This window comes from Medicago truncatula, chromosome 8 (assembly GCF_003473485.1).
Source record: "Medicago truncatula cultivar Jemalong A17 chromosome 8, MtrunA17r5.0-ANR, whole genome shotgun sequence".
Classification (NCBI taxonomy): Eukaryota; Viridiplantae; Streptophyta; class Magnoliopsida; order Fabales; family Fabaceae; genus Medicago; species Medicago truncatula.
Genome location: NC_053049.1, coordinates 34,872,411 through 34,885,438, shown reverse-complemented (window position 1 = coordinate 34,885,438; position 13,028 = coordinate 34,872,411). Strand labels below are relative to the sequence as shown.

Here is a 13,028-nt window from a genome sequence, read left to right as displayed (position 1 = left end):
AGGCTTGAAGGTCGATGATAGCAGTGAATGTTTGCGTGTTTTCAGAGGAAGAACTGAGAGTGGAGGAAAGAGCAAGTATAGGTCTAAATCAATGTCAAATGAGTTTTGATATATCAAAATACAAATGCTTCATTTGTCATAAGGTCGTTCGCTTCAAAAAGGATTGTCTTGAGAAAGTGCACAATGGTAGTTCTTCCGTTTAAGTTGTGGTTGCCTGAGACCAAGAAGGTTATGAGAGTGTTGGTGCTAAACTGAGTAAATAAATAAATATTCCTTTGTTGATTCATCCACTCTCTTATCTTTAATCTTTGATTATGCTTGTGATTGGATTTGTTGCTGCTTGAGAATGTTTGATTATTGGTTGTCTTTGATATTTGTCCTCAATATCTAAGTTTATTGGTGAACTTGAGTTTGAATTCACAACAAATAAATGTGTAAAAATAAATTTAATAATAAATTTAAACATAAATATCATGTTTAGAGTAAAAAAAAACTACAAATCCTAGAATCAATTCCATACGGAAATTTAACTCAATCCAAAAACATTTCAAACATATCAAAATTTGTTCTACACATCTAAAAACAACTTTCACATCTTCAAGACCCAAAATAAAATCCTATCTTCAACAATTTGGTGACGTTGACTGTGGGATCATGCTGGTGGTACAAGAGTTGTACAACTCCACTGATTGTAATAGATAATATAGGCAGTAGTGGAGCACGAGCCCATGGTATGGGCATGGGGACCAAACACCACAACTAAATCCACATGGGGATCCAAAGCCACCACAAACGTTACATTGGAATCAAACATAAAAATTTAATGGAATGAGACATAAGATGTGAGAGTTAGCTCCAATCATCTCAAATGTTAATCAATTTTAGAATATAATCCAAAGAGGACCTATAGGCACCTTTCTCCTAACAAAAAATGGATGTGACCCTAATGCTAATGCAAGAGTACATATCATCTTTTTAGTTGGGATGACCACTATATCATTGTCAGATTAGTCTTGTCTCAGATAAATAGACAATTCTAGTTGGATAGAGAAAGATTCATCGAATAAAATATTTCATTCGATGAATCTTTCTCTTCGCTTGAAACTGTCCGATAACTAAGTAGGATTGTTTTGTCTATACTCAAATTTTACGATCTAAGTTGAAATAGATACATAAATCTGTCTATAAAGCTGTACAAGAACTATTCTATTCTCCAATCCAATCAAGTGTTGATGGTTGTCACAATAATTGGGAGCTTCTTTTTCATTTTCACTGTTGGAAAGTAAATAATTTCATCCTTCTCAGCAACCCATCTGCAAAACACAATCCATTTTCAAAAACCAAATTCATAAAGTACTTTCCATTTTTTCCTAGAAAAGTGATTAATTACCTGTAAGTTGTAACTAGATGATGAAGGAAAATAGAGAGCTCTAGCCTAGAGAGTTCAATCCCAGGACACAGTCTTTGTCCACCACCAAATGGTGTAAAACAATTGTTTCTAGTTCCAGCTTCAATTTTCTGCACTCACACAATATATAGTTGAGTTATTACTTACGGCCACGTTGTATTAGTTCCATCGATATATCCCTAATGACATTGCGACCACATCGGTCGTGTTTGTCCGTAATATCAATATTAGATGTATCAACTTCACTTCAAAAACAAGTATAAGCTATAAAGTAGAGAGATTTTGATGTTTAATTACTTACCTCCCATCTCCATGGATCAAACTCTAAAGGTTTTTCATAGTTCGTGCCATCTAAATGAACGGATGTAAGAGATGCTACAACACACCAATCCTTAGGAATTAGGTACCCTACAAAAAAAATAAAAAAATTAGTGAAACCACATCATGTATTTTTGTGTATATGCTTAAATGTAGGTCCAATACAAATAATTCCTCCATAAACTAACCTTTAATATCTACATCTTTTATAGCTTTTCTCCAAATGGCATTGACAATATTTGCCATTCTAAGGGTTTCGTTGATTACCTAGTTGAAAGAAAATTAAAGACAAAGCAATGAAGAAAAATGTGATGCTTTGCTATTTTAATTTAAAATTATAATGAAAGAGTAAAATTATAATTGACTGGCAAATTAAGTCTCACATTTTGAGTAAATTGCAGTGAGAGGTAGTCACTCCATGCGTAATCATCGGAACAATTTTTGCTCTTCTTTAGTTCAATGTTTTCTTCCTGGTACAAACAACTAAATATAAATTAAATTACTTACACATGGATTTCATTAACAATGTTTGGAGAATTCCCATGGAAATGGATTATTTATAATAATAATAATAATAATAATAATAATATATTTATTGCTGTAGAACTTTTGGCTTCCAAGCAAAACAAATATATAAAATAATTGTCAAACTTATTTTCTGTTGAAAACTTCGTATCCAACCCTAGAGTCGACAAATCTGAGGGTCCAATCCCACCTATGATTGTCAAACTTAATCTCAAGTGCAAGTTTGTGGTAATATGAACAAAAGACATGCTACTTGAACTTATGTGTAGAAACCAATTTATATGTAACAACGGAATTTTCAAACATATTTATCTTTTTTATATTAGGAATTAGATGTATTACAAATTTTGCTACCATGACTGATATTTTTCTTTAGCTTGCAACACTAGACACAAAATAAAGTTGGTAACATGTTTTAAATTCAGAGTTCTTTAATTATAAATAAGAGTTAAATGACTAAAAATATGTCATCGAGAGCTTAACTCAGTTGGTAAGGTCAATGCATTAATATTTGTAAGGTCTGAGGTTTGAACCTCCGACCACCACAAAAAAAGAAATAATAACTAAGTATTTCGATGGAATGAGGCGAGTCTCTTTGTATTCAATCAAAGATCTCTAGTTGAACCATAAAAAGCGTTACAACTCATGAAGGAGAATGCCATGTGATCTTGCCTGACCTCAAGGTTGGGATATTTGGGTTATACCAAAAAAAAATAAAAATTAATGAACAAACATTGACGGTGTAAAATAGTTTTACGCACACATTCAATAAGAGACCATCATCTTTTCCATGTCATATCACCAATTTAAAAATATCTTTACAAAAGGGGTATAATGTGGTCAATAATTAAACTTTTATTGGAAGTGAGTGTAATGCATTATGCATATCCTTTTTTTTGTCTACAAACGAAGTAGTAAGTACCACTGAAACTCACACGCTCAACGATTGAGATCCGTGGTTCAAATCCAAATGTAGGTGTATAGCCTAACAATATCGACATTGTCAACTGAATCAAGCCTTAAATATCAGGACATATCCTTTATATCTTAAAATAAAATTAGAGTTTAATAATCATGATTTTTTCACACAGATGTGCAATTATATCTCGCAATATAATGTCATTATTGTGATATTATTTTGTACGAAATATACAATACGTTAGTCATTTAACTAACAAGACATTTAACTAACAAGAGTAAAGTGAGCAAGATCAAGATTCAAGGGTGTCGACCCTCTTTTATTACCAAAAAAAAAGTGAGTATAACATTTAATTTAAGAAATATACACCATAATCGTTGAAACTATGAAGCCCGGATACAAGATACGATACGGATATGATACTGCACCAATATACCGATACGGAAAAATTTCAAAAATCAAGATACGATACGGCTAAGATACGTTAATAAAAAATAATTATATATATAAATTTACAATATAATTATACCATTTTTTTAATATGAAAATATATTAACAAACAACATAAATTAGTCATTGACGATTAAGAGAGTGATTATTAGCCAATTACATACACAATATATCCCCAAAATAGCATCATCAATGTTATACTATATTCAAAAAGAACATTATTGTTAGTGTTATACTATATCAATCTAAAAAAGAAACACTATATTCAAAAAAGAACACATCAAGAGTTAAGTTATTTTAGTTAACATTAATTGGAAAGTATCGGGGCAGATACCGGTGTAGGATAATGATCGGATACTCTCCTGATACATATCGGGAAGTATCGGATAATTATTTTTTTTAAAAATAAAATTTAATCTTCGGATACTCTTCTGATACGTATCGTGAAGTATCAGACAGGTATCGGTGCAGGATACGCAAGGGATACGGTACGTCATCCATTTTGAAGTATCGGAGGCTTCATATAAAAGGGAAAGAAAAAAATTTATGTGAGTCATTTACTAAAATAAATGCCATGTTACTGAACTACATGCCAATTTTGCCTAAAAATAAACATTTCATTTAACTCATCAAATGCCTAAAAATAAACATGTCATTTAACTCATCAAAATTACATGTAATTTGGGCGTAAGTATATGCACTTATGAAATATGAACTAGTGATATACTAGTGTCGTAAGTATCCAAGGTTGTCGTCATAATCATAATCAGTACTTTACTTCAAGATCGAAGGGGAATAGCAAATCGGAACTCGTAAAATCGCAATTAAAATCGAAGGATTTTACTCAAGGAGTTTTGTAGAATCGAGATAGGAAATTGTAAAATCGCAATAAAAATCGATAGATTTTATCCAGAAAAATTAATACTAAATATATATGTTATAAATGGTATATAGTCATAAATGACTTAGTATATAATAAATCGTAAAATCGCAATCAAAATCTATAAATTTTGTCTATTTTAGGATTCTACTATGAATTTGAATCGTTAATGAAAAAAGTCATAAAATCCTAAATTTTAGAATTTAAGAAGTACAACCATGTAAGCACCAAGTAATTGAGGTTGTATCAGTTGAAAGTACCTAAGTTTGATCACTCTTTTTTATCTCCCGACCAAATTTCTCAAATTGTTACACCATCTACCAAATAGTACTAGTAACTTTATCCAAAGTGAGTAAATGGAGAGTGGTAAAAACAGAGGAGACAAGTGGTGGTTGCGTGGTTGAGTGGAAATATTAAATTAGTGGTCCAGATTCATAGCCGCTGAATTTAATTGACATCGTACGGTAAGGAAACACATACCCCTCATATGTGCAGTGGCAGTGCACATCAACATCCATGTGAACCCCACACTCACTCGTGCATAAGTCTGCACTTTCCAAACACTTTTATATAGGACATATACATCGTTGATAGTACTGCACCCGACCACAGATCTTATGTTATGGGTTTGTATAGATTGACTATGTACTACTCTGTTCTGTACAAACTTTACTAGTTACTAGTACATCAATGGATCTTCAAGGTATGCAAGTGGTATGTCATACTTTGCACTCAAATCTTTCTCTTAGACCTATGAAAAGTTGACTTAGTTAATAATAAGTTGACTCATTCCAAAGTTGTAAGTTTAACTCTTATTATTATAAAGTGATATATGAGTATCTTTGTAAGTGTTTTTTGAGCATTGAAGTGTGCCCCCGGAGTCCAACTCCTCTTAACTTTTTTGCAAGGATAAAAAAACAGATACATGGACAGATTGACACATTCATGCAGTCAACACATCCGTGTGATTGGACGGTCCAAATTCTTCATTGGATTTTGTATTTTTTGTTTAAATAAAAAATATCGAGCTTGAAATATTGACAGTCCAATCTCGATTCCACGACTGCACATGTGCTGACTATGTAAATACGTCAAATTACGGACTACATGCAATCCGATTTCAAAAAATTAGGGGGAAGAGAATGTAGGTGGTGGAATAAAAAATACTTATATATATGATTACTTTAACTAAATGTTTGGTTTCGCTTCTAGACACACACAACTCACCTCCACACGCTAATCATCCACAATTTAACAAGCTATAAACTATAACTTTGATCTTAACGTGCATTAGACGTTAATCCACGACAAAAACAAACAAACACTAAGGCTTTGTTTGAGAGTTTGTAGGGAAGGGGAAGAAAGAGTTTTGGGGTTGAAAATATATAGGAAAATGGAAAAAAAATCTTTCATATTTTTCGAAAGAACAATTCATATAAACCCTCCAAAATCCATCAAATCCCACCCTTAAACAATTTTTGAGTTCCCAAATGAAGTGGATTTTGTATTATAAATAAAAAATTAACTTTCAAAGCCAAAAGAAGAAGAAAATAACAGTTTTACAAAATTATCTTTATTAATTGACTTGAGAGTAACATATAGTACTAATTTAATCTCTACCCCAGAACCCAACAACGTTTAGATGAGATGACACAAGTCTCTTCAACCTTAACCAAGATCCTGGAATCGAATTCAATCTTGGGCAATGCAGCAGTGTTAAAACTTTTTGGGAGAAATTGCCGCCCATTTGGGTCTCATAAAGCTCAACGTTAAAACTCTTAAGGAGATTTTGCCGCCCATTTAAGTTCCATAAGACTCAAATGATTAGTTTGCAAAGTTACACGCACGGATGATATCTAGTTTACACCAAAAAATCTCTCTACCTGAATTCTTCCCATTTTTTTTTAGATTAATAAAGGAAATATTTACAACATTAAACGTATCTAGTAGTATTTTAGTATGCACGTATCTGGTCGTATTTTAGCATGTATGACACTCTCATATAGTAAACAAATAAGCAACATGATTAAGGTTCAAGCATTAGTTAGGTGATGATTGTATTTGTGTCTTTATTGGTCTTTATTTTGGATGTTCCGCTTATATACGGTGCATTTGTAATCTTTGATTTACCGGTCTCAGTGTATCTTGAGTAGATCTGGTTTTTAATAAATTTTGTTGTTAAAAAAAAAAGTGCACGAATGATAAAATTTGATGTTCAAACAAAAAACGTACCACTAATTTGGATAGAGCAAGAGGAGAGTCACTAAGAAACTTGACAGCCATGGTCATAGCCGTAGGAAGAGTCTCTTCACCAGGAATCATCATCTCAATGATGTTCTCACTCATATTTTTCAACCATATATTGGGGATTGTGTTGGACTCATCTTTATCTTGCAAGAGTACATCCACTACATCATTTGCCACACAATCCTTATTATCATTCCTTTCCTCTATTATCCTTTGCACTATCTTCATCATTCTCTCCTTAGCCTGCACCAACAATCAAATTGCCTCTGATTAATGTATATAATATTCAACAACAATATATATATTATATTAAGTTTGATGAGTTGGGGGAATTATAACCTTCAAGGATTTGTATAGTCTTGTTCCTGGTAACTTAATGGGCAAGCAAATCAACCCTTTTATGAACTCTTCAAACTCTCTCTTCAAATTATATAAATCTTCACCAGGATCAATGCTCATCAGAACTTTCACCAAAATAGTAAACGTAATCTGATATGTATGTCCAATATGGAGCAAACAAAAAAAATGTAATCACTCAATGTTACAAATATAATATTTTTTCATTATCCCTTCAAAGAAATATATATTTATTTCCTTATATTTAAGACCAGATAAGTATATATTGACATTTAATATATAGTGTTTAGAGAAAGTATAACATATAGTGTGTTTTTGTTGGTGGCCGGGTTTGAACCCCGGACCTTGCATATATTATATATTGTCCATACCAACTGAGTTAAGCTCACAAGCACCTAACATATAGTGTTTAAGTCATTGCATATGCCTTTCATTCCATATTAAGTAATAAGTGATATTTTAACAAAACAAAAATAATATATTGACATTTTAAATTTTCAATGAAACATAATTTGTTTTCATTCATTCCATATTAAGTGACTTTTTAACACATAAAAAAATATATTAACAATGTTTTAAATTTTCAATGAAATATTTGTTTTTAAATTATGCCCCAAATAAGTAATACTACATGTATTATGAGTTGAGAAAGAGAAAATAATCGATACTCCTATATATAATATTTAATAATTTTATTACTATTCTTTAAAAAAATTAATCGCACTTAACATATAATGAATAATGTGTTGGTACAAAGGGGTGACGACTCAAACACTTACTCTCGATTTCACCTCTCACTCAACTTAAATATATGATTGTACAGATCGGATCTCGCCTAATACTATATTTTAAAATAGATTCGGATTAGACTACGTTGTGATTGTTTGATCTGAATCAACAACTAGAATTGATTAACTATGTGAAACTTACTACTATTTAATTTGAAGAGACCGATTTCAAATCAACAATCGTGATCACATATGACACAGTGTGTTGTATATGTCCCACACCATACTATGTGAAACTTACTACTATTTAATTTGAAGAGACCGATTTCAAATCAACAATCGTGATCACATGCAACATGACACAGTGTGTTGTATATGTCCCACTCCATACTAATATCATATGCTCTCATCATTTCTTAAAAAGTAATATAATGGTCTCACATTTTCCTCTAGAGTCCTCACATTTTGTTGGGTGGGCTCGGGTTGAATACTAGGGTAAACTTTAATGCAAGGTTGATGAAATAAAGACATGTATGACACAGAAAGTAGGAAAATCAGCAAGGAAAAAATATTTTCTAATAGCCTCAAAAGAGGTGTGGGGGCTTTGGGGGAAAAAGAGATAAAAGGAAGTAGAAAGGGAAAAAAGGACAGAGCTAAAAAATAAGAAAGAATCCCTAAAAAAAAAAACAAGAAAGAAATAAGAGGATAAAGAGATTTGAAATAGGAAAAAAAAATACAAAATGATTTAATTAATATGTGTAAAGATCTTTTCCTACCTTTGAGCCTAAAGTCTTCCATGCCTAGATAGGGGTACTACTGTCCCCTCACCTAGATTTAGCGTATGTAGGTTGACGGTAGGTTATGCAAATGTTACGATGACACAGTAATTTTGTGAAACTCTAAAGTGTAATTTTTACCGAAATCACGATGACTTGTGGTAATTATGTCATTTGATAATTCAAACATGCATTTGATAAAATATATAACCGAACCTTTTTGACTTGATCTTGAACGTATATTGGTTGGTGAGTCCAAGAAGCTAAACATTGTTTGACAGAGTGCTCAATATCTCTTGTGATTCGAGCTTTGAATTGTGGGGATCGTAGGAATCCTCCTAGGAGTGCATGAAGTTTCCTATGCATGTTCCCATTCATTTGAAGTATAGAGTGTTCTCCCATTAGTTCTCTAATTGATTTTGGATAAGCTGGGATGAAGATGCTCCCTTGGTTTTGTAGAATCACCTTGTTCACATCTGGGTCTGTGGACACAATCACACCGGTTCCCAAAATACTCGTCTTAAATACATCACCATACCTGCACACGCGCGCACACATTATAAGATGTTGTGGTGTAAAAAATGGAAGAAAAAAATTAGTACCAGATTGTCTAGAGTAAAAAAGGGCTTGGATTAACCGCAATCGTTGAATTGGATCTCCAGTAACTGACGCACAATGCAGTAGTTGTAGGCATAGTTTTAAGTTTTGGACCGACTGGTCCAACCACTTTAACGGAAAACCAAACATATAAACAGTTTCGTGAAACAATCATATTGGTTATACTATCAACTTGGTTGTAACTCGATTGAACAATAAAAAAAACTTGGTTGATTCAACCACATTAAGAGCCTAAGAGTTGAACCTTGGTACCTTAGCCAAATAAACTTTCTTTACCACTAGTTATAATGTTGCAAGTTGCTTAAGTTAGACAAAAAAATATAATGTATATTAGTGTGTGTCTATATTTATTTGATTTCTTTTCAAAAATATATTAATATATGGTTTATTTAGTGAGGCACTCATTAGATCAATTCATGTGGTTCAATGAGTGACACAATCGTTAGATGAGTAACATTAATTTATAATTTTAAAATAGATCAATTCACGTGGTTCAACGAGTGACGCGCTCGTTAAATCAAAGATCTATTGACTCAATACTTTGATCGGATCGATGACTGGTCCAATTTTTAAACACCAATAGTAGGCGATCTATTTCAATCATATCAAAATATTTGATTCAAATTGGTGTATCACATTATAGTTTTGGTAATCATAGTTTTGGTAATCAGACTCAATTGTCTATTCTTTAACTATAATAACAACAGTGACAGCTAACCATAAGGAATCTATTTCCAAAATCATAATGTTCCTAATTAATTTTTCTTATATTTTAAGATGGAGTTTGAGACTTGGGGGGGGGGGGGGGGGGGAAAGAATAATATTGGGTATGGTTGGTTACTGCCTGCAGAAGCAAACATTACTGCAGTTAACACTAAGCTAAGGTTCTATGTATAGCTAACTCTAATTAATGTAGAAGCATGCTTTTTCTGTTTCTATACTTCTTTGAATATATGCTCTTCTCCCTAGAAGCTGCAAGCCTACAACGGTACAACCTAATAAAAAGAGTAACATTTATTAACTGAACATGAAAGAGGGTTAAATGTTCCAAAACCCCGTAATCTGTACCTGCATTTCTTGAGCTACATTCATTCAATTCAATTTTAAAGGCATAGACTATAGGCCAGGTAGGTATCCTTTACATAGAAACTGTGAAATACCATTTGCTTATTTTTCTTTGGCTAAAATATGGTTTTAGTCCCGGTAAAAAAAAAAAAAAAAAATTGTTTTTCGTCCCTGCAAAATTTTTTGTTTTTTAAAATAGTCTCTGACCCCATTTTTGTGATGATTTGCATACGTGGCACATGATGACTAAACCGATTTTGTAGTTTTTGGTCCCTGCAAAATATTTTGTTTTTTAAAAAGGTCCTTGTAAAAGTTTTTGTTTTTGAAAATAGTCCCTCCAGGGACTATTTTAAAAAACAAAAAATTTTGCAGGGACCAAAAACAATTTTTTTTTTACAAGGACTAAAACCAAAACGAGGCATATTTGCAGGGACTAAAACCATATTTTAGCCTTTTTTTTTTCTTTTTGAGCAAAGTGAAATTTACCCATTTCTTGACAATTATTTTTCCACATTAATTGCATTCATTTCTAATTTGTTAGTTTCAACCAACATGGTGTATATACTAGAGTGAAACATGCAAAATAACTAGCCTTTGCCTTTTAAATGTTGACAATAAAAAATAACAAAAATATCTATGGTGACTAAGAATAACAATTCAAAACTAATTTGGTTTCTCCAATTAGATCAAGAATGCTTTATGAGGAAAATAAGGAGGTTATCTATCTATACAAATGATTCAATCCACTACCCACCAATATGCAACTAATATAATGTGCTCATCCATCCACATAATTTAGTAAAAGCTTCTCTTTATTAATTCTTAGATAGATGTTTTTTTTTTTCTTTCTCTTTTTATGTTTTGAATATTTGTGATCCATTTCTCCCAATCATGCACTTAAAGTTGTAAAGGGTGCTAAAATAATTAATTTGATGTGACAAAACATTAAAATTAAAGAAACTAGAAAGAAGCAAACATGATAATTGAATTCTTTCAACAAAAAAAAAAACATGATAATTGAATATTTCTTTATTTTTGTGGTAATAATTACAATCTTAATTTAACTAATTATTTTTTTCTATCGAAAGGCATTTTGATGAGATTGTAAATGATATCTTTCAACTTAATTAAAGATCTTAAAATCGAATTCAAACACGAGAGTGTAACAATGCTAAATCTTTTAATTTTATCATCTATTACAATTTGCACACAGGATACGTCATTCAAAAAAACTAATACTTTTTTTTTCCTACATGGTGCTTCATTAGTGTATATGTGGACCACATTGAAGGACAAAATTATTGCCTACACATGGTCACCAATAAAAATATACTCTATGCGAATATTGTAAAGGACCACACTAAGCTTCTTAAAGTTGGGCCTTCACAAAGAATAGACTAGAAGAAGAACAGGGAAGATGGACAAAAACTTTTATGGTTTTTAGTTTTCATCTACATGTGTACATATAGACTATAGATGATGGATATTCCTCTTAAAGAATCACAAACATATCTTTCTAAATAAATTGACCATTGATAGTTCTTGTCATTCGGGAAATCACTTGTACTCATCAATGATGTAATGTTCTAACTTCCAACTGTCTTTTTAGAGAAGATAAGTAACAACCCAAAAATGTACCAATGAGTTTTTAAGAAGAGTTCAAAGTTAAATCCCTAAAACTAATATAACCTCTAACTTACAAAAATTTTGTGTATTCAACCAAAAAGTAAGAACAAAAAATGAAAAGGAAAAAAATAAGTGTTATGTTGAGCATGCATGTCATTTCCCTCTCATTGAGAAGATGAAGATACCAAAAAATGTACAAATGACAATTACTAATATAAGAAGCATAAATTGGAATGATCAAATAATAGAAAAGAAAGTGATCTTACAAAGACTTGCGCTTTTCCATGAAGCTGACGGGGTTAGAAGTGTATCCACAAGCAATGAAATCAAGGGTCTCTCCAAGTAAAGGCCAACCTTTGTTCCCTCTTGGAACTTTTCCTTTCTTCTTATTCATCTTCACTTTATTCTTCTTCTTCTTCATAAACAAAAACCACCAACATAATAAAAAAGTACCCATTAAAAACCATAGTCCTATAATCCATCCCATATTATAAGAAATCTCTTCTTTCCCTTTCTTATGATGACTTTGATCAAACCCTAGCAATAGCTTTGTTTATGGTGGTGACTTGATGAGTTCATGCAGCTGGGTTTTTTGTTTTGGGGGTGAGAGAGGAAGAGAGAGAGAGGTGATGAATGAATCAGAGTTTAAGAAGGAAGAAACTTCTTTTTGTCGTTCCCTAGGGAGAGAGATATAAATGAGAGTGGGGATACACATATTGAGAGGGAGATTCTGAAGATCTAGGGCTTAAAGCAATCATTTAATGTGATGGTCTTATTGGGTTCACCTAATCAACCCCAATCGTTTATTTTGTCTTCACTCATTGTTTTTTTGGGATAATCTTCACTCATTTCGGTTATATATGGATATTTACCTTGATGGAGTTCTTCCCATGTCTAATCCCTCCCAGCGGCGACGAAGTTAGCAAAAATTTTACGGAGGGGCTAACTATAAGGAAATAATAAAATATTTTTGAAATGAACATATTTAATTTAAGGATAAAAATATTTTTAGTTCCATAGATTATAATTTTTTAGATTTAGTCCTTACAAAAAATTTATTCAATTTTTGTCTCAATTTTTTAAAATTTTACAAAAAAGAAAAGAAAAAGTG

General features: G+C 31.9%; 1 protein-coding gene across 1 annotated transcript; it reads right to left on the bottom strand.

Moving 5' to 3' along the window:
* Positions 1-819: 819 nt before the first annotated feature.
* On the bottom strand, positions 820-12,742 carry LOC11406632 (3-epi-6-deoxocathasterone 23-monooxygenase CYP90C1). Its single transcript, XM_003629330.4, has 9 exons — positions 12,184-12,742; positions 8,825-9,146; positions 7,087-7,236; positions 6,733-6,990; positions 2,110-2,196; positions 1,915-1,993; positions 1,710-1,816; positions 1,391-1,518; positions 820-1,313 (listed from the first exon to the last, which is right to left on the bottom strand). The coding sequence occupies exons 1-9, from the start codon at positions 12,402-12,404 to the stop codon at positions 1,223-1,225; spliced, it is 1,443 nt and encodes a 480-aa protein (XP_003629378.2). The 5' UTR covers positions 12,405-12,742; the 3' UTR covers positions 820-1,222.
* Positions 12,743-13,028: the final 286 nt, after the last annotated feature.

Bases quoted from the DNA above. Each gene is read 5' to 3' on its own strand.
- LOC11406632 (XM_003629330.4), bottom strand. From the start codon at position 12,404: ATGGGATGGATTATAGGACTATGGTTTTTAATGGGTACTTTTTTATTA. The intron at 9,147-12,183 runs GTAAGATCACTT...GCGCGTGTGCAG, and splicing joins ATGGAAAAGCGCAAGTCTTT to GTATGGTGATGTATTTAAGA. The intron at 1,817-1,914 runs GTTAGTTTATGG...TTTTTTTTGTAG, and splicing joins AAAAGATGTAGATATTAAAG to GGTACCTAATTCCTAAGGAT.